Source organism: Rissa tridactyla, chromosome 4 (genome assembly GCF_028500815.1).
Source record: "Rissa tridactyla isolate bRisTri1 chromosome 4, bRisTri1.patW.cur.20221130, whole genome shotgun sequence".
Classification (NCBI taxonomy): Eukaryota; Metazoa; Chordata; class Aves; order Charadriiformes; family Laridae; genus Rissa; species Rissa tridactyla.
Genome location: NC_071469.1, coordinates 81,027,680 through 81,049,919, shown reverse-complemented (window position 1 = coordinate 81,049,919; position 22,240 = coordinate 81,027,680). Strand labels below are relative to the sequence as shown.

At 46.6% G+C, this 22,240-nt stretch overlaps 1 protein-coding gene across 1 annotated transcript; it reads right to left on the bottom strand.

Moving 5' to 3' along the window:
* Positions 1-766: 766 nt before the first annotated feature.
* Positions 767-21,335, bottom strand: VSTM2B (V-set and transmembrane domain containing 2B). Its single transcript, XM_054201238.1, has 5 exons — positions 20,758-21,335; positions 19,906-20,090; positions 18,269-18,298; positions 16,881-17,277; positions 767-1,385 (listed from the first exon to the last, which is right to left on the bottom strand). Exons 1-5 carry the CDS (start codon positions 20,828-20,830, stop codon positions 1,297-1,299), a joined length of 774 nt encoding a protein of 257 aa, XP_054057213.1. The 5' UTR covers positions 20,831-21,335; the 3' UTR covers positions 767-1,296.
* Between the last annotated feature and the right edge of the window lie 905 nt (positions 21,336-22,240).

Here is a 22,240-nt window from a genome sequence, read left to right as displayed (position 1 = left end):
GGCGCTTTCTAAAATGCTACACAACTGAAAGGATAAGAGTCACAGTCAGACACAGGAAATTTCAAAGTACTTCACTAAATTCAGCTAAAGAAGGTCGTGTTTCTTTACCAAGTCATCCTATTATCTCACTTAAAACCAAGGAATTTTGGAACAGAAAAATAACTGCTATATTTACTGTAAAAAAGCCTTTTGCTTCATTAGAGGAAAGTTCACTTGGTAAGACAAGTGACACAATTATGTAATCTTAAAAATCGGAATATATTTTAAACAAATATTGGAACCAGGTCTGGGGACTACAACATTCCAGGTTGATGCATTTTTATTTTCCACTGGTTGATTCATCTTTTTGCAAAGAGGCTGGAGAAAACCAAACCAACCTACCTTGAATGCACCACGCTGTCACACTGTCCCTGTGACTAGGTCTTGCATTAACTGCCCAGGGATAACTGGTGTCACCTCAGGAAAATGCAGCTAGAGCTTGTGACTCGCTGTCAGCATATTCCATGGTGGGGTTTGCCAATACACGGGGGTGTGTAATAAATAACCGATTTCAATTTTATTTGGTTTGTGATGCACCTTTCCTCGATTCTCTGTGCTGTGACGAGGCAGGGAACAGACACAGCCACGAAGCCTTCGCAGGAAGCTTCAGGACACAGGGAAAGGCACGCACATCTGTAAAAACTTTATTTCAAAATCTTTTTATTCAACTGTTATTCAGCAATATACAATACAGTTTATAAACAAATGTCTTACCTTGTTTCCAATCTTCATTTAAAAATAAATATTATTGACAGTGAATATTAATTATGGTAAGATGTACCTTTTTAATTAAAATGTCTCCAAAAGAAATAATTTAATTAAAAAAGAAAAAAGGAAATCCCAAAAACCTAAACACAATAATCTACTAAAAATATTTCCTTTCTTAGGAAGGGCTTTGACCCAACATCTTTACATATTTCATAAAGATAACTGCTCAACAGTTCGTGCAAAATGAAGAGTCAGAGGAAAGGTTTAGAAAAGAAAAAATATTACATTAAAATAGAGAAGCCATAAGTGCCATGCGCAGAGCAGGGCTTTACACCATAGAGTCTGGAAACTAGATGCATTATTCTATGTGGTTTACTTTCAGTGGCATCCCCAAAAATACGTTTTTCCCCTCATGTAGAATTTATCATGCTTCTTTCAGTCTCTTTCTGTCCATCTTTAAAACTGTAGGTATTTTTTTGTCAGGGGTTTGTTCTGTTTTTAAATAGGTTCCCTTTTGTTTCGCTGAGGAGGAGTGGAGGAAGTAGTCCGTCAGTGGTTTACTAATAAATGTACAAGCTTATGCAGTATTAACAGGAACATATATAGGAGTGGGTCTGTAGCATAAATAGGTCCTGTACCTAGAAAAGGAAGAGACAAGGGAGAGAAGGAGATTTTATTCTTTATCTTTTCCAATATAGAAGATTAAATGCAGAAGAGAAATATAGGAAGATTTATTTTTATCACTTCAGAGCCAGGGGTCAGAAGCTTAATTTTAATAGTAAAACAGCATCCTCAAGCTATCCAACTCAAATAGCTTTCTCTTCCCCCTCCCAAATCTAACTCCACTTAGGTCATTTCATTATGCATTACTAATGGTATGCCTAAACTTGGCTTCAGCCAAGTTACCAGCAATTGAGATTTCTATAAATACACCTTAATCTGGTTTATAGTTTCTTGAGAAATGACAGGTATCAACCACCCATTACTTTAAAGGGAAATGACAAATGCTGTGGCTGTACTCCTTGATTAACAGGACATGAACCCATTTCATTTGGAATGGGAACAGCAAGACCTTGACATCTTCTTTACCTTTTATAGGAAAGAGCAGAATTTTAAATTAAAAATGTGCACAGGAGCTGTAGAAAAACAGAGGTCTGATGTGGAACACATCTGTTACAGTCATTTCATCCAAACGCAGGGATGGCAAGACTGCTCCCACTTCTACGAGGTAAGCTTATGCGGCACGACGTAGGGCTGCAGGGGTAGTTATGTATGAGCCATCAGAGGAAAGCGGGTGCCTGTGCCCTTACGGCTGTAGAGGGAGGACGCAGCTCCCTGGGCAGGGGCAGACACTGATGCCTTTGCTCTCAGCGAGAAGTGGCATCCATGTCCATATTGCAGCTAACAAGCCTGTTCCTGCCTCGTATCCACTTACACTAAGATACTTCTTCAGTTTTTTTATTTTCTAGTTACCTGCGCCAAAAAGAGCACAATTTACTGTGTGCCACCATGGTCCGGCCCCTCTCCCTTGTGTGGAAGGGCTGAACCATGGGGCCGAGGTCCATTGGCCACGTTCTGCCAGGAAAGCAGGACACGCAGGCACGGCGTGGGGCAGTGGGACTGCCCCATCTCTGAAACCAGTCACAGCGCTGCTGCCGGGCAAAGGCGGGAGTAGCCCCTTCCTATGGAGAAGTTCTGCTGTCCCGGTGCAGCCTACAGCATTGCTGTGGGACAAGAGATTACCACCCCTCACTCCCCAAGTCCCTGCTGAGCCCAGGCAAACAAGGACTGGTCCACAGCACCAGCTGTTTGCGTCCCAAGTGCCAATGGGTGACAGCTTTCCAAAGCCATGACATGGAGTAGTGCGTGCAGTTGTCACCAACCACCACTGTAACATGACAATACAGGGCTGCGGGCAAAAGCAGGAGTCCATCTGGAGCTTTGCCCTGCAGCTGGAGGGCACAGAGGCACCTGGGGAGGGGCTGCATCTGTGCTGAGCACCCTACATACAGGAGTAATCAACGCCCAAAATACTGACAGCCACCCAGAAAAGTGACTGTCAGAGCCACTTTGCAAAGCGTGAAGGCTTTAAAAAAACCAGTTTTTCATGTTCAGTATCTCTGGGAAAGGAATCAGGCCACTTCTATTTAGGAAAGTCACTTCAGGCACCCTAATGTGAACACTTTAGTCTTGGTCTCTAGGAGATGTGAGTCTTTCTCAGCCATGGCATGATCAAAGGAAACACCTCGAACAGTTCCCGAGTAAACCACTGCTCTTGGGCTCACTGTTCCGGCTGCCTCCTAATCTATATATACCTCAGCAGCAAAGCTAGAGTATTATTATCCAATATCAAAAAACAGTTCATAGTAATGTGGTGTGCAATTGAGGAACTCAAGAAATGTCCCCGTAGTGCTATCTCATAGATGCCTAGACTGTGCAGAGATTATTTAGTTATTAAGGTTTTAATTAAATCCTTGCATGTGCAAACATGTGGCTAAGGACTGCCTACATACAGCAAGGCATCAAGATGAATACAGGATTTTTTCTTTTTAAAGCTGAAAAGCATTAACAAACACAATTAACTCAGGTAACTTATTAAATTCTTGCAAAAAGACACGAGAAACGTGCAGGAAAGTGCACAACAGCTGCCAAAGCTCAGGTTCCGGCCGGCACATGGGACAGACAATCACCAATCCCAAAGGTTCTTGCTGCTCTGAGGCAGCAACGCAGGAGCTCACAAGCTCGGCCTTGCCTTCCCTGCCCAGACACCGTCCCAGGTGCAAGGAGGGTCTGTCCCTGGGACAAGCAATCCCCCCTCCTGCGCTGAGAGGGTGAGGGCAGCGGGAGCCCTGCCCCTGCTGATGCCAGCCCTGCCAGAGTTCCCAGCCTCTGCCAGCTTGGGAGCAAACAGGGCTGTGACAGCCATGCCCTGGCCTCAGGGACCTCCCTCCTGCAGCAGTTCCCACGGTTCCCTTAAAAATATACAGTCAATTCACAAATACATTATATCCTACGGTTTTAGCAAGGCTAAAATCCTAACAACAAATCTACCTACACCAGCAAGAGAAAACAGCTTGCTGCCCAAGAAGGCTGAAGTTAAGCCCCCATTTTCTGTCCGTCTCTGAGCCTGACATGCTGTGTGGCACCTGAAGACATGCTGCCTATTCAGAGATTGCAGTCATGGGCACAACGCACCCGATACTTCCAGTCAGCGCATCCCCATTTCCAAGCTGTCAGATGGCTCTTCTCACTCCTGGGACAAGGCACAGCTGCAGGAACGCCAGCCCAGGATGGTCCCATGTGCTCTCGCCGTCCCCTGTGCCCGGGGATGGCAAGGGCAGCCCAGCAGCAGCCAATACTCTGGCAGCTGCACGCAGCTCACCGGTCCCGAATTTGTGCCAATTCCACAGCTGCCCACCACTGCGGTGAAGATCTGGCTTTGGGTATTTATTATGCTCAAACCTGAGGGTAGTGAGAACCCATTTTTCCCTGCCAGGGCTGAACTTGTTCTTTCGATGAACAGGACTTGAGTTTGAGGAGATGCTGCTGCCAGTTAATCAAAAAGAAAGCTGTGCTTTTGTACGGGGGGAATCCCTCTGGAAACATTGAGGAACTCAACCTGGAGAAATGGGCTCTCGTAGCTGGAGTGCTCTTAGAACCATTGTACTGGAGGGCTGCAAAGGACATCAGGTAAGGATTGTTTGAATGGAAAGGGGTGTTAGTCACAACTCCATGCAGGAACCGTGTGCCGGCCTACCAAAATCATTCCTATGCCACTTTTACCTTTATGTACTAGTTTAAATCTCAGCGCAGGACTGTGAATTAATGCAACAGGCCAAATTTTTTGTCTTTTCCTCTTGTAGAAATTGCTGCTGTTTTTAACCTACATTCTCCAACTTCTTAATTTGGCAGCAGAACGTGAGTTCAGAGTCTGTTAACAGAATCTCAGCAGTTAAATAAAATACATTTTTAAAAAACTGTTTGAAAGTAGTTACTCTTACTGAACACCACATACAAGCATCTTTTTTTCATGCCAATTCAGTGTTATTCTGCTCTAAGACCTCAGGCAGTAGAAGCAGATACACAGAACTTCAGAATTCTCCTCCCTCTGAACATAAGCAGACCAGAAATACAATTTCCAGTAATTTCTCCCTATTTAGTTAACCAGAACCCTTTTCATTTTAGGTAGTATTGTTATAAACAAGCTGGACTTAGTGTCCTCAATTCTGCTTTTACTGCAGTAGTGGAAATCTTGACTTTTGCTCAATAAATTGCTACATTTGTAGATGTAAACAAACGGAATGTGGTCTTGACATGGACATTCTTGATCTGGACATTCCATCAATCCAGAGTTGAGAACAGAGAGTTTCTATCCAGAGACTTCAAATCAGGAGTACACAGTTACTTACAAACTACAGACACTTAGAAGAAAACATTTAATTTCATTTATGTTTTGAATACTCATTTGATGCTTTGTTATTGTAAGCTTATTTATCACTAGATAAATTTACAATTTTGCTTTTCAATTATTTATACGCAGATGGCTTAAAGGGAAAGTCCACCACTAAGCAGAACAATAACAAACTGTTCTGTGCGTATATGGTGAATTGTTTTCTGGGCATCCTTCTTCTCGATTTACAACATAATAATGTTTTACTGTAGTTTTCTACTTAATAATTCAGTTTGTGCCAGCATTCATCACATTTTGACTTAAAACAGTTCATCGAATTGAAAACAAACATTAGTTAACCAAGTGACTCGTGACACAAATGGCAAAAATGGGATGATTCTTTTACAAGCTATATTTAACCAATGGCAAAAAAACATGGTTTCCAGCACTTTCCTATTTTTCGTCCTAGAAAGAATCTGAAAAGTCCCTTGATCTTTCTTTCTGAGGTGCTGGTAAAATGCAGTGGCCCACATAATAAGAAGCTGAAAGACATCAGTAGCCTGTTTTCCTTGAAAGATGACGTAACACCTAAAATCCGACTGGCTGTTCGTGATGGAGCTGGGACCCTGGCGGGCAGTGCCACGAGATATTCCTCTGAACTGGCTTTTATGCAGTGACCCGTTAGCCTCAGCCTGTTTCCTTACAGAACAATGTTCAATTAAAACTCTCAAACCTGGCATTTCATTAAGAGGTGAGGGGTCAAACTGACCATATAGATGGATTTATTCTCTCAGTCCAGAAACTTTAGACTCTGCTCGAGACATATTTTTGGGAAAACTGCTCCTACTATCTTATATCTATGGAAAAAATAGGGGTTTATATGGGTTGTTGGTCAAGGATCATTACAGGCAATAACCTCCTGGATAAAACCATTTCTCTTTCACTGACATACATTTGGAATGCTTCCACTGAATCGAATGCAATTCACCAAACTTCAGATCTTAGAGCCTCTTAGAAGTTTTTAATTAAAAAGACACCATTACTAAAGTCACTATATACTTACTGAAGAGATAATAAGCTACACCACATTAGAATTGCTCCACAGCCTAAGACATGATCTTATAAGCTGCATATATCCTTCTTCCACTCTTAAATACTTACAGCACAATCCACACACTGCATTTTTGCTGTCGGGGTTTTTTTTAAAGGCTTGTAACTGGTACCTTAAACTTCTTCCTCCTCACCAAGTGCTAATTCTGCTGTGCAGAATTGTACCCAGAGCCTGTGCTGACTTCAGCACGCTCTCCCAGCTGAACCCTAGAGCACAGTATGTGAGGTGAGGTGCTCTTCTTAAAAGAAGTATGTGGTACTATGGCAATCTATGCAAAAATACTAAACGATGGGGTCCCGATTGCTCCTGGCTTTCAGCTGGCTGTGCACCATGGTGCCTCAGCACAGCGAGAAATGGCTCTTGAGTTGCCTTTTGGTGTTGCTAATTTTGGCAATGGTGACTTCCCACATGTTTATAAGCAACTGCATGGGATCTGCTCACCACTGAACCTGCCTAGAAGGCACAAGGACAAAATTAGTTTTCTACCCACTACACATTTTTATTTATGATTTGCTGAACTTTGGAACACCTTTCCATAACTCAACTCAAAAAAATGCCTTATAGAAGTCAGCACATATATTTATTTCTACAAAACCATGCAGGTATAAGCTAGTGATCCCGCTTTCTTCCTTCATCCATGCCATCACGGTTTTTAAAGTGAAGAGTAAATCTTCTCACGCAGCTAAGTGAAATTATCAGCATCGGCCTCCATACCCATCTCGCAAATGCCACGTTTCCTTATCCACACCATAGCCTCAAACTCTCCATGAAACTGAAACCAGTTTTACTGGCCAGAGTTTTGTAAAAACTCTAGGGCTTCTCAATTACACCTGAGTTTCACCGTTTGTCTGCCTTCTCTCTGAAGATACCCACTGCTGTGTCCAGGCCTGTATTTAGAAGTGAATTGCCAAAATACCCTGTAACATGTAACTGAAAGCCACTCCTATCCTAATTTAGTATTTCAAGCAAGATTTGCATTTGCATTTGGAGTATTTATCACTCCTGAAATGACCGTGTTTGATGTGCCCATACCTGTATCGATGCTGGACTGACCTCATGTGACTGAACATAGAGGTGAGGCTCCGTAACTGCAGAGGCTGGGTACAGGGCAGCACAATGCAAATTTCCACCATAGGTAGAAAAATAAGTACGTATATTTGAGAAGAATCCAATTCTTTGTAGCAGCCTGTTCTTAATTTTGATTGTTCTTGATGTTTCATCTAAAAAAGCCCATCTAGGGCAGAAGACTTTGGTGTTTTAGTGGTGAACCACAGCATGGGTAGCTGGGAAGGCATGGGAATGGCAGCATACTGAGGCATGACGGCACTGTTACGGAGAGCAGAGGAACCTTGTTTTCTTGAGAAGCTGCCTGAGCATTTCAACCCACACGCTTAACCCCCACTTTCAGAAAGAAAATTACAACACAGCTAGCCACTCCTGAACACTGTGAAGCGCCTGGTTTAGCAGATTCTATGAAAAATGGGTCATGTACATCATATAATTATGGAGAGATTAGAAAACAAAGAAACTGGATGGTAAGGAGAGATAGTCATGCAAGGAAAAGCTGCAGAAAGAAAAGTTTGGTTCTGATACAAAGCTAAAAAAAGAAAAAGATTCTTTGTGCCATGTTGATTTTCTAAAGTACTGCAGTGCTTTGCTGGAAGTCAATCTGTGTGAGTGTCTGTGGGGTAGGTCTGTTCCCTTCCAAACATGCATATGGTACACAGGTCAGTCAAGGGCTCAGTTATCCTCTATGTAGGCTTTTCCCTTTTTCTCCTAGATCATAAGGACTTTATTAGAAATAGCTACAGGATTACATGGACAATTGATTCGGTCCAGTTCGACAGTTGCTGCAGGTCTGCACAGCAAGACATTTTTGTATTAAACACAGCTACTAATAAACAGAAAGATGGGTAGTTGAACTAGTGGGTTTGATGAATGTACGGAAGTACATTTTGGGTAGAGAGCAAGAAATACCTTTATCAAAAATATTCCAATTTTTTAGGTTACCAGAAAAATACGCGGTTTCATTGTCAATAGGCTAGTAAAAACTCATCTCCCACTAAAGCTACAAGAAGCAGGGACACACAATAAGGGAACAGTTGGTACATCTTCCCTCAGTACACCCACTTGCCTTCTGTAGTAGCCAAATGCCTGCGGAGTGGTCAACAGCCTTACCGAAAGCCTCACTCCACTTCTAGTCACCTTGTTTGACTATGGAAACCTCTGTACTGAGAGAAGGTGATGTCCCCCGAAAGCCCAGCAGAGCAGCAGCTGAGCCGAGTCACATGGAGCTGGGCCCTTGAGGGGCTGCTCTTGGGATCTGTCCTCAACTGGAGACAGCCAAACGAACCACCCAGCCACTCCAAACATCCGCTCTGGGGAGAAATTATGGAAAAACCTCAAGAAAACATCAGCACATGCTTCATGAAAACACCAACACTAATTTATAACAACCTCTAAAACGAAACACTGCTATAGACACGGTGAATGTAGAATAGGAACGTATCCTGAATACTTTAAAAAAGTCATTAATTCTATATAGGTTATAAAGCTTAAATACTTTCTATTGGTCTGCATTTAAATAAGTCTGTAACTTTCCTCTTTTGAGACCTGCAGCTGGTCTCTACTTGGTAGTACATTCCCATAAACAGATTTCTGCTTTGCTATCTGTGAGCTGATCTCTCCTCACCAAATATCTTATTAGAGGGACCCAAAACATGCAACTATGGATTTGTTCCATTTCCCAAATTTACTGCAGTTCCATGATCTAAAACTAACTTAACAAAACCAAGCACCATTAATTCACTCCTTGACACTTGAATAATGAGAGACACAAAATTATTTGTAATGTGATTTGGTGGAAAATGAATTTTGAACTAAAACATATAGAAAAATAACTAACTACATTAGTGGTAGTTCAGGTGGTAAATGAGCATCCAGTCCTACACATCCTTCTTCAGTCCTACCATGTGAGCAAGTCCACAGCATATTGATACACACAAATAGCAAAAAGCACAAGTCAAGCTGCCCAGCTCAGGAGGCAATGACGAACACTGGTAGTGGGGTTTCCGTTACTGAGCTCTGGAGTCTGGGCCATATTCTTGAGTTTTTCGTTATAAGCAGGAGCACTAAAAAGCCACATTGCAAAAAGCAGGCGAGCTAGATGTGGTCACACAATTCCGTAAGTCAACACTTTAGGAAAACATTTGCAATAAAGGTCATGCTGGACAGAACCACAGATTTCACATTCTGTACGTGATACAAGTTGTAAGTATTTGCAACTCAGAAGTAAAGAACAAGACACTGTCGTTCCCACTTCACTGTCTTTTAGAGTATTTTGACTTGATCAGGATTAGGAACAAACTGCCAATGTAGTTGTAATTATCATTCCAATCAGAATTACTGAAGTTAAGCAGATCCGAGTGCAGATTATCTAAGGATTTTTTTTTTAAATAACCCTATCCTGTCCGTGCTTAAAGAACAGAGCTAAGTACATTAGCAGAATACATGATGGCATAAGGAAAACAGCGGTATTGAGAGCATGTGCCTGAAAAAACCCCTGAGCCTGTGATTTACATAAATACACACCTTTTTGATTTACACCTTTTTGCTATAAACAAAGTTACATTTTAGGAGTGAGCGGGAAATATGCAGACCCTCCAAAGCTTTCCACTGATATTTGCTACATCTTAGCTAACTAAGGGAGGCCAAACTTCACAGAACAAGCCAGCAAGGGGTTATTTGGAAAAAGCTGGACACAGGATATTCCTCAGTGCCCTCTTCACATGTAAAATCTCCAGCTCCCTGGCGTGAGAGGGATTCAGATTAGAATGCCGACTTTAAATTTATAAAGTAGTAAAGTAGTTCTAATTATACCGGTTTGGTGAATTTTACACATGACCAATAAAACGACAAAGACGATGGTGTCCGTTAAAGGACTTACTGACTGTGCTCTGCCTCAGGTTAGCAGCCGCTCCTAGCGCACAACAAGGATGCTCTGCTTCCTAGTCACAACTGTGCAAGTGCGGGGTAAGACCAGACATTATGGCAACTTCTTGACGTCCTACGTAAGCTACATGAGCATGGCTCCCTTCTCCAGCCGTGGCACAACGATCTGCACACTGCGATCACACTGACTTCTCCACAGCGCACAGTCGCTGCTCTGCCAAACTGCTCTTCTTTCCAGCTAATAAAATTGCCTCCCAACTGATAACAGCCTAGCAATATAAAATACTCGGTTGTTAACCGCTGTTGTGACAAATAATACCATTCTGCTGACAACCCCATTTTTTCCAATACAGACCTACTTGAACTGTTTATTATTGACATATGGGACTGCTCTGCCATTATCTAATTTTAAAAAACACATAGCAAACAGCAATAGTGAACCTGCCAGCATTCTCGCTGCTTTAGCAAAGCCAAATCAAAACCTGTTACAAACCCCTTTTACTACCAGCACAGTCCTGTCAGGATCTCTTATGTAAAGAAGAAACACGTTCTTCACAGGACGACTGTGAGATTCATTTCCCAGCAGATCCTACTTTATGTTTGCTTTCCAACTACAGACCACCACCATTACTACCCTTCCCAAAACTAGTACCAGTTAAGACTGTCTTGACGTTTCTTTGTGCTATGATTGCTAAGTACAGCACTTCAAACGTTATTTTATACATCAGTAAAGCTGCATCGGTGTAGCCGAGGTGGGAAATGTATAACAATTATCTGCCTCATATAAAACATACAGACTAAGTTACCTGGCACTGCAAACTAAGACTCCATTTTGCAAATTATCTCTTGAAACCCTACATAAAGAACTAGCAGAATATGGACATTCCTGCCCAAAATGCTGTTTGTTCATGCAAAAAAGACACATGGGTGCACTCAGCCTTCCCTCATACAAATTTCTAATTTTCACTCACTAATTAATCGATCTCATATAGAAATCTAGACCAACCTTAGGTACAGCTTCCATGTTCATTATAAAGACATGGAATACCCCTTTCATTGTGTTCAGTAGTATTTTTTAAAAACATTTTTTGTCTATAACTTGAAGATATTAAAGAAGTTCAAATAATATTCAGATTTCTTCAAGGACACCGTGCAGGCTTTAGTAGAACAGGTTAGTGCAGTCTTGTCTGTCCTCCGGGGAGCTAACAAGAACTGCTGAAAGGAGGCTACTCAAATAAATTGCATTTCCACAGTACAAAAACACCCAGGCACAGCTTGTTTCTGCCCTAGGTAATGAGGTGACACAGTACGGCAGTTCATGCTTTTGTCCAGTTCGAGAATTAATCCATATTACACACACACAAAAGAAGATATTTGACCTCACTTGTCCTCAAAGCAGTCTAATTTGCCTAGATATTAAAGTGCTAGTGATGTGTATTTAATGAGAATTCTTTTTGCATGTTTATTGTCCAGTGACATTTAAGAGGTCAGCCTGATAATTCAGTTACGGCCTCTGTTTTGTGACTTTATTTAATGTAAAGGAAAATGTGGTGTGACCCAGGTTGCATTTAACTACAAATAACAACAGAGTGTGTGCTCATATATGGCCTTATAAAAAGCACAGAGGGAGTGAAGCAGACCCAGACGTTACCGAGTTGGAAGGGCAGAGAGCCTAAGCTGAACAGCAGCAACATACACAGACTTTACTTTCTCGCTATTTTGTGTAGTGTTCCTCTGTCAAAGATAAATGATGGGCTGTTTCTCAAACTAGCATTCAAATTCTGACAAAGCCAGGAGAGCCCTAGACCCAAAATTAATGCAAACTCACCCACAGCCCCTCCAGAGGCCCTCTAACCAGCCACAGCTCGTTATACTCAAGAAAAGAGTGTGCTCATTTACTTTCCTGTCTCTAAGCTGCAAAAAAATACTTTTTGCTTTCCAGTGCTCAATGGAGATCTAACACTCTCCCCACATGGTGTCCTGCCTCAAGGTAGGTTGCCACAGCTTGACCGTGTGCACGTACCACTCTCAAGAGCATCACAGGGAGCTGCACATGCACAGAGACTGCAGAATCGGGCCTGGGTGCTTTGCCATCTCAGGCCACAAGCCCACAAGCAGACTTCTTCTGCCTCAGACATAAAAGGCTCTGTGGGGGGCAGAGGGGGACAGGCGTGAAGTGAAGACTTATTTTCTTCCTTGCTGTGAACACTTCATCTCCGCATAACGCATGAGTCTCTCTGTGTCCTTCCTAGAGCACTCTAAGCATAATGAAGCACAGTTTCTTGTTTCACACTCCCATCTTTGTTTATTTTATTTAAAGCTTTCACTTCAGAGCTTTGAGGCTAGAGATCAAACAAATAAAAGAGAATTTGGAAGCTGCAATGTCTGAAAAAATTGCCCCCAAGCCAATACACAGGCACTCGTTTTGGAGACCGTTTGGTAGGATATAATACAGCCAATTTGCCTCCCAGAAGGTCAGTATGAAGATCCTTGGTTATTACTTCAGCTATCAGAGAACAAAGTTGGTCTCATGACTAAGGCACCAGACTTAAATTTACGAGATCTGAAATTAAGTTTTCATATTTAATTTCACAGCTGCCACACACTCAACAAAGTTGGTCATTGCTCTTCCTGCCATTTGTCCTTCTCACCCATTTGGACTACAGACTTGCTGGGACAGAGACACTGCGTGTCTTGCCCAGCCATGCTCCTATATCCCCCCTACTTACCCAGTAAAAACTAGGAACACTTTCAAACACATTAATACTATATTCACTCTTTCACTTGCTCACCTTGATTTTTTTCCTAAAGCAAAAAATTCCATTTGCTTATAAGTAAACTGAAAGCTAAATATTATTCTCGTTTAGAACCATATGGACAACAACCCTTTCTCTGATAGCATTAAAATCAATGATCTTACCAGCAGATCTTTGCCTCCTTGCAGCCTAAGCAACTTGTTCTCAGTTTCAACTTCAGTGTACCTTACCGGCAGACAAGCAGTAATATTTTTGACTCTCATAAGACCACAGCACTAAGTTTTCATATGGCAGTTTAAATATTACAGATAAAGTTCCATTTGAGTAGCTAGTATTTCTGGCATATTGGGCAATTTTTCTGTTACATTGGACTTATTCCCTTACATACTATGATGCTGATCACAAATTTCTACCAAATGCAATTTCAGATTACACGGACAAAACTATGGATTTTCTATTTATACCTGGTTTGTCAGATGAGACTCTATGCTCTTTAGAGAATCTCAGTAGCAGACACATTTATTCCAGTAGGTTCATGTTTTAGTTCAACTAGAAGATGTAAAGAATCCCATTTTTCCACAGCACATGACTGGGACTCCAACTAAAGTCAACAAGAGCCCTGCAGGCACATCTGAAAGCAGCATTTGATCTATAATGACATTTATTGGAATACAAGCACATAGAGGCCCTATCTTACTACACTGAACATATTGGGAAGATTTCTATTGCAAAGAAAACAGGATTAGAATCCAACTCGTGCAGGACACTGTGGCTAGTGCCATGCCATCAGCTTTTAGGCACAGCTCTCCAGAGGGTGTTTCTTAATCACTGATGGCAAATCCATTGTTTGAAGACATTTCTGCTTTTATACAGAGGAAATATCCCCATGTACAATGGAAAGACTTACAAATGCTAAAGACTTTTGAGAGTAAGTGTATTAGATGATTCAATTATTACACACAGATTTGGTGCAAGTACTTATCTGTGTGTGTGTCACAGAGCTCAAAATAGACAGAAACACAGGGTTAGTTCCTGCAGTCTCGTACACCCTACGCGAGCAAAGATTTGGTTTGATTTGATGGCCCTACTGTCTGGAAAACCAGCTACGCCACTGCCTTGAGGGGGTGGACTCAAATCAAGGCTTCTAGAGTTTACAGAGGTAAAAAGAGAAAAAAAATGTATTTTCTTTAAAGAGACTACATTCTTTACAGAGAAAAATAATTACTGTACCTAAAATAGCTCTAAAGAACACCACTTTAACATACAAAAGGGAAACTCTGAAGCTCAAGGATGTCATTTTGTTTTAAGACGTTTTGAAGAAAGTTTAATGCTTATCTAACTCGAGTGCCAGCACTGGAGACCCGAGTCTTCTATTTCCTCACAAAAGCGGGCAATATCCCTGCAAGTCCACATCACACTGGCTTCCACGTTACTCACATGCCTTTATTCTGGGTAGGGAGCAACACTATACGTCTAGAAGAGCTAAATCCATTTCTTGTCTCTGCACCAAGCTGTATCTCTCTGCTTCAAACTAAGTGCTTGGCCCAGACAGTCTTTCTAAAATACACCGGTGATGGGGACTGGGATGGCAACCAGCAATCTGCTTCACAAAAGCAACCAAGGAGATATCTCACGGTACCAAGTCTCAGTTCTGGTCCAGGAGGCACCTGAATCAGGTACTTTGAGGGCCAAATCTTTCAGCTACTAATCTACTGAGCCATGCTGTGGCTGATGGTTCCTTGGTAAGTAATTACACACAGCTCCAAACTGCCAGAGGCATGGAGATTACAGTAAACCAAGTACAAGCCTGTTATTCAGGGGGTCTTGATTCAAGTAGAGGAAAAAGACGTGCTTTTTCTAGAGGACCATACCAAAAGTTGCCACCCTCACATGGAGACAAAAGCAGCTGCTGGTTTATACCTTATTAATAAGTGTGTTGAACAAGAACAGGAGTTCTGTGCTCTCTGCACTGACTTCAGCTTTCTCCCAGAAGAGAAACTGCCATGGAGTGGCACTGTTCACAGACACCAGTGTGCACAGAAATGTCACAGCAGGAAATTTTGGTTTAGCCTATTTTGTAGCCCTCTTAGCAACAGCTTCCATCTGGAGATCCCAATAAAATATTTTTCTGCATTCCACTACCTTTTTCACTGATTTAAGTCATTCCATTATCTCCACTGCTGGCCATGATGCTTTTATTTTATTTTCAGAATTTAATCCAGCCTAGAAATGATGCAGCAGTGACATATCCCTAAACCACAGACATGTAAAAAATCAGGACAGACAGCAGTTTAGATGATCTGAGCAGGGGGTCTCGCCCTAACAGACATATGTGACACGCTCTCTTGGTGGCGCACACTCACATCCATCTGTTGAAATGGAACTGAGCCCACTGCACTGCCGTCGTCCTGTGTTTAGTTCCTATGCACCGCGTAAGCTCTGGGTTCAGCAGGCAGGGCACACAGTGCTGCGAATCCTAAACCTAACTCCTGTTGTCGGCATAGAAGACATCGCAAGAATTCTCACTGTGGGGTAGTGGAAAGAGGAAGCATGAAAACAACCACCAGCCCTAGGCTCTTAGGAGGAAAGCAGATCTTTCCAATCGGAAGACAACAGATCGTTTAATTTCTTGTGGTCAGTGAATTCAGCAAGAGCAAATTGAACTTTTTTATATGCCCACGAACTCCTGTAATTAGACCTCAGGAATTATCACTTTGTCTTCCACCAGACACCAATGAACAGACAGCTTAGTCTTAGGAATGATAAGGAATAAAACCTACTTTTCACACATATTTCTACATGAGAAAGATGCTAAATTATTCAGAAAGCAGCAACAGGTAGTAGCCAGAGAAAACACACCACCTGTAAAGCACTAGCAGGTCACAGTGACCCATATAAAACTGAGTTCCATTACTGTGAGCCAAAACTTGTAACCGTTCACCCTGAGAGTGTGAATAGGTATCAGGAAAAAGTGTGAACATTCCTATGTCAGGATTATGAATTTGCGTCAGAACAGACTCAGCAGAGAGGGGAGCTCAGGGCTTTCCCTCCACAGTCAGTGGCATAAAATTATTTCCCTTCTTCCATAGATATCTTGGCAGGGACATTTGTTCAACATTAGCTAAGTGACAGTGGCTGAGAGGGGAGCTAAAGCCCAGCCAGAGCAGCACCACATGGCTTGAAACACTTTCCCAATGCAGATTTAAGACTGCGTTCTTTGTCCCAGACTTTGCTGTCATTAATGTAAATAAAGGTTTACAACGGCCTTCTCCAGCTAGCTATAACATGGTAATGTGGCATTAATAACTTAATACAGTATTAAATGATAGACAATCGGTATTAGCACAATGTTTACATTTGCAAACCATTACAAGAGTGCAGTATCTCCAATTTTTACCCTGCCAGTAATTCAGATGTGGACCTCATTACATAGCAATTAACACTTCCCTTCGGAACCTGCACCCTGCTCTGCATGGACCCTGTTCCTGCCCGGGGCGACCAGCCCCTGTTACCGCTCACTGATTTAAATTCTCTGCAGAACAGCCATGGCATTTCACTCTCTTGAGCTGCAGCTACTTTTTCAAACACCATGTCCCAAAAGCTGCAAGGAGGACGCTGAAAGCAGGGGCTCCCATAGCACCTACCGAAAGGACACAGGCCCTCCAACCTTGCTCTCAGGCCCATCTCCCCAGCCCCACGCTCCTGTGCTAACTTCTGGCAAGGCAGGGCGCGACGCACCAGCCCTGGCTGTTGGGAGAATTTAAGTACAGACTTGGGTGCAATCATTTAGCTTTGGCACCGCAGCGACAGTCCCGCCCATAGCGGAAGGGGTCGAGGGACCCGACCCTACACCGAATAGCGGGACTCGGGGAGCCACGGTCGGGCAGGGGAGAGGCCCGCCCCCAACCCCCGCCCCGCGCCCTACCTGACCCGTGCTGCTGGCGGAGGATGGCGGCCTGCCCGGGCGGCGGCGAGGCCGAGGAGGCAGCGGCGGCCGCCGAGGCGGTGGCGGTGGAGGCATCCCCCTCGGCCGGGGGCGGCGGCGGCGGGCGCTTGCCGGGGCCGGGCGGCGGCGTGGGGCGGGCGGCGGGGCCGTGGCGGCGTGGGGCCGCGCCGCTCTGGATGTGGGAGACCGCCTCGGCCGCCTGCACGTCGGGCGGCGCGAAGCGGGAGAGGACGCGCAGCAGCGCCTGGGCCTTGTGCTCCTGCGTCTCGTCGTCGCTGTAGTCCGCCACGCGGCACTCGTAGACGCCCTCGTCCTGCCGCCGCACGCCCGAGAGCCGCAGCCGGTGCGAGATGTCGTTGCCCTGGACGCGGACCGTCTGCAAGAGAGCGCACCGCCGGGCGCCGCCTCAGCAGCGGCCGCCGGCCCCGCCGCCTTCCCTCCCCTTCCTTCCCTTCCCCAGCAGCGGCCCCGCTCTCCGCGGGGCAGCCCCGGCAGACCTGGATCTCGCCCCAGGTACGTGTCTTTTGCTGTCCAGAACACGGAACCTGGGCTCATTCCCCCCGCAAAGCACAGGACGTTTAAGCCCAGCACCCCCACTTCGGGATCCCAAGGGGCTATCCAGAATCAGACCCTGCTCCCCATCATCCCCACGCATCCCTCACCGCTCTGCCAACGGCCCCGTCTGCCCGCCCATAGCCTGGGGCGGGGGACTCTCTCCCTTCTCCCCCTGCCCGGTCCCGCCCGGAGCCCCGCAGCAGCCTCGGGTGCCGGGCAGTCTCCAGCCCGCACGAAGCGCCCCGAAGCCGGCACCCCGGGGGTCTCCGCCCCGCGCCCGCGGCAGGGACGCCCGGCCCGAGCGAGGACGGGCCCGGCGGTGCCGCTGCAGGGAAGGGCCCCAGCCGCGCCTCAGCACCACGGAGAGGGGCCGGCGGCCGCCTCGCTGGGGCAGGGGCGATCCCGGGCCTGCACCGACGGGAAAGGGGCTCGTTTCCTGCAGCACAGCGGGAGAAGGGGGTCGCCACAGGCGACCGGGGTTTGCAGAGGGCAGGGAAAAAAGCAAACTTCTCTCCTGATCCGTCCCACAGTCCTTTTCAAACGTGGCTAAGGAAGGGCTGTAAGGCGAGCACCACCTCCTCTCCATTTGCGAGGAATGAGACGTGACTGCTAAACCAGCAACAGATGGTAATGTTTTGACAGAGCCACGACACACCGAGGAGGGGAAACGTGCCACCCCTCCCGCAGCGTTGCAGGAGAGGGGCTGCCAGTGGGACCAGCTGCATTCATGTTCAGGAAACGAGGGGGGCATGCAGGAAACCCCACGTATATGGGAGGAGGGGTGCACATCACCCAGCTCAAGCTACACTTACGCTGATTTTGGTTGCATCCTTATTTGTTACCTAAAAGAACAGAAAAAAGGGGGATTAGACTCAGGTCTGCCAGCACATCAAAAAGATGCTCATCTTCCCACCCCAGTGCAAGGACAGGTCACGGACAGATGCAACTTTCTCCGCTTGCCATTCACACAGCCCATGTGTGGCTGGGGGAGTTCCCTAGGCAATGGGGAAGGCAGCAAGCCAGTGCTCAGCTGGGGGGACTGTTCTGGTAAAGCTCCTGTGGTGCCCACAGAAGCGCTGCCTTCACCAAGGGTGCGAACAGCAGCCAAAGAAATGCTTGTTGCATGCCGTGCTGCTCACAGCCAGCGACAAACATGGGGGAAGACGCATTAGCACAGCGGTGATGTGCTTGGGCAGGCTGGATCCCGCACTGCTCAGGGCAGAGCTGTGGTCCTGAAACATCCTGGGAGAAGGTATCGCTCAGCAGGTTTCGTACTTGTTGGTTTTTTTTTTTGTCTGTACTACTGTAAACCTAAGTGATGCCTCAGATATCATTGATGCACCTCCCAGGGAGACAGTCATCATTCTCCAGGCATGCTCTGTCATCATTTATTGTAAAAGCAACTCACGGTTTTTAAATAAGGTTAAAGAAGACATTTAAATCCAAGCGATTTATTTCCCTGTCTGACAACTGACTTACACTTTCCCCAGCTAGGCGGCATCACATTAGCTCAGTGTCTATATGCTTTGCATCTCTATTTGAGCTCTGCAGGAAAACAAGCGTGCCACAGAGAGGGGAGCTGGCACAGGCATGGAGGCTGCCGCGGGGCACCCTGCCGGCACAGGGGCCGGGGGGCTGGAGAGGATGATGTGCCCTGCACAGTAGGGCAACACGGCCCGGAAATCCTGTGTTACCCCACTCCTGTATGGCCTTGTTTGGCACCAGCAAGCTGTCTTGCACTGGGGGGAGGCTGCAGAATGAACTGGCTTATGTTGGGGAAATGCAGCTGAAAAATTTCGACTAGAGCCTACCCTCACACCAGGTGGCTTGCTAGGGGGAGGGGAAAGGACATGCAAGATTTAACTCTGCTTCATGCATTTTAATTACTGCATCCGACTGCCTGAAAATGTCTTGCAGAGCTCTAGATACAGACACAGGTGTGTACGTGCACCCCAAGTAACTGTGTGCATTTGTATATGCAGATTGACATGTACTTAACATACCAACAGAGAGGTGTATCCCTCGTGCCTTTATCAGCTCTATCAGTGAGCAAGTCTTTAACAGCAATTACAACGAGCTCTCCCACCTTTTACAACGATTCTTAGCTCAGCCCACAGAACCACTGGTTTTTGCTTGTCCCCACTTCATAGTACAGCTGTTTTTGACTGCCTGTCTTGGGCCCTCATTGCTGATTTTGCAGCAGGACATTTATAATTTTCTATTTACAATCCTTAAAGCATTGACATTTTTTCCTGAGGTGAAGTCCCCCATGGTGCATGCCCTGTCCTCCTCTGCCCAGGGGAGGGCCTGGGGATGCTGGTGCTTCCAACCACTCGCTGGCACTGGTTAGAGGAAGCACTCACCTCTCTGGGACTGACGAGTTTATTTTGATCGCTCTCTGAGCGTGTTACACTCGATGAATAGATATATCTCCACAGCACTGGATTACCTTGCTCCTGCTGCCGGGGACACTGATGGCTAATTCGTGTGCAAGTTCTCTGGCTGGTTCTTTAAAGTACCACCACTGGATTTCCAAGGAGTATGAGGTGGATCCGCTGGCTCGGAAAGCACAAGGCATCTCAATATCATCTCCCTCCCTAACAGTCACATCTTTGGGAACTTCAGTAAAGGTAGCTGGGAGGGGAAGACAGAGTTACAAGGGCTGGTTAACGGGAGAGATTAAAAGACAAGATCAGTGTTTTTCCGTGTAACGGGAGCGGTTTCAGCTCAGGGGCTAGGCGCTGACTGAGACACGGGTTTCCTGCAGTCCGGTGACCGCAGGATACGCGGAGCATCCAGACTGCGCGCCTGGGGCAGGGCCGAGCCGGTCCCCGCCACCAACCGAAAGGGAAAGTTTGAAGAGGATCTTAAAAACCCAAGAAAGCCCTCGGCTGGACAGAGGGCCATCAGTGTCCCACGCCCCCTCCCCCAGATCCGGCGCGGGGACTGACTGTCCCGGGCTGCGCGCCCGCTGCGCCCCTCTCCGCGCCGCTCCGCGCCCGTGGCTACGAGGCGCCGAGCCCGCGCTGCCGGCAGCTGCGGCCGCAACAGTGCCACCTTGTTCTGCAAAAACACCCCCCCGGGCAGCGCTCCCCGCCCCCAGCCGTCAACGCTTCCCCTGGAAACAGCGGCGGGGAGGACGGGGCTCGGAGCCACTGCCGGCGGGAGCGAAGCGGCAAGAGCTCAGCTGCGGACAGGGCGGCGAGCCCCGCCGGCACCGCAGCCCCGCCGCCTCTCGCCAGCAAGTTGTGTGTCCGGCGCGGCGGCTCACCGCGGAAAGAGGCAGAAGTTTGCTACTCACCGGTGACGATGAACAGCAGAGGTGCGTTGAACATCAGGTAACAGAGGGTGCAGAAGAGCCCCCGATTTTCCATCTCATCTATGTGGGCTGCGGGCGGGGGCCGGGCTCGGGGGCGCAGCCGGGCACGCCTCAATCCATCGCACACAGCGGGGCCGGGTCAAGGCTCCTTCCCAAAAAGCCAAAGCCACCCGACTAACCTTGGTTTGCGGGGAAGCAAATATAAAATCCACAGCCGGCGGCTCAAACTGGCTCGCAGGTGGGAAGCGACGTTCCTGGGAATGAAGCAATAAATCTCGTCCCGGTTCTTTGCTCCGCCGCGAGCGGGATTCAACTGCCCAGCGCTGAATGGGGGCTCCTGCTGTCCGCAAGCGAGGAAGCGACGCCGGGCTCCCCTCCGAGACCCATCACACTGACAAGTCTGCTCTCGGAGCCCGCAGCAAGGTCCAGCGAGGCGGCACGGACGAGCCTCCTCTCCCCTCGCCTGGGGAGCAACCGGCGTTGTTCCCGCGGCGGCCCGGGCTCTGCCCCTGCACCGGCGGCACGTCCCAGCCGCCTCTCCCCGCCCGGGCGACGAGCGGCCCCGGAGGCGGCTGCACCCGCGGGCCCGGCCCCCGCCCCGCCCTCGGCGGGAGGCTCCGCCCGCCCCGGCCCGGCCCGGCCCGCCTCCCGCCGCCCGGCTCGCTAGGCAAAGCGGGGTCCCCGCCGCTCTGCCTGTGCGGCTCCCGCTGCTCTCAGAGGCCCGGAGCCGCTCTAGGCGGAACTACCAAGTATTTGAGCGAAGAGCAATAAGCTGACGGCCGGCCGTTGGCACCCCGATCTGCGCCGGGGCTCCTCCTGGCGTGCGTGCCCTGAGATGATGGGTCAGTTGCTGTCAAGCTTCCAAACTCGCTATGCTTATTACTTCTTAAAATACATCAAGGAAAAAAAACCAAAACACACCCCGCTATTGATTTAGAATACACTATCATAAAAAGAAAATGTTTGTGTGGATCAGCTGTTTCTCAGGCAAACGCCCCAATTAAAACACAGAAGCACTCCAATGTCAAGCCAGTGAAGTCATTACAGTGAGTTACAGTCAAAAGCAGAGTTGGATTTTTGGAGTAAGTAATGTGAGGGAGCTGTATTTTAATAAATTTGAGGTGCCTATCTAAAATCTGCCTTTTTTTTTCTGAAATTCCATTAAAAGTTACCATTTTATTCAGCCACAATTTCATTTAATCACTGGGATGGCATGGGAAGTGTGCTTTATGATCCGCAGAACATTTCCTTTATATTTTTAGTGGTTTCATTCTGTACCAGAATGCAAAGCTAGATACTTGAAGATTTCTATGTAACAAATTATTTAGAAACATTCACTTTTTGAATAACTAAATCAGAGCAATTTTTAAATGGGTGCTAGTATCTGGCTTCCCGGCTAACTCCCCATCTGGCCAGACAGACTGCTGGAGGCTTAAGCGGTTGGGCCCTGCCAGCTGCTGCCTCC

What these genes read in the sequence shown, in the direction of transcription:
- VSTM2B (XM_054201238.1), bottom strand. Translation starts at nt 20,830, where the DNA reads ATGGAAAATCGGGGGCTCTTCTGCACCCTCTGTTACCTGATGTTCAAC. An exon ending in TCCCCGGCAGCAGGAGCAAG is followed by an intron (nt 18,299 to 19,905) that starts GTAATCCAGTGC and finishes CTGTTCTTTTAG; the next exon opens with GTAACAAATAAGGATGCAAC. An exon ending in CCGCCAGCAGCACGGGTCAG is followed by an intron (nt 1,386 to 16,880) that starts GTAGGGCGCGGG and finishes TTCCTTTTCTAG; the next exon opens with GTACAGGACCTATTTATGCT.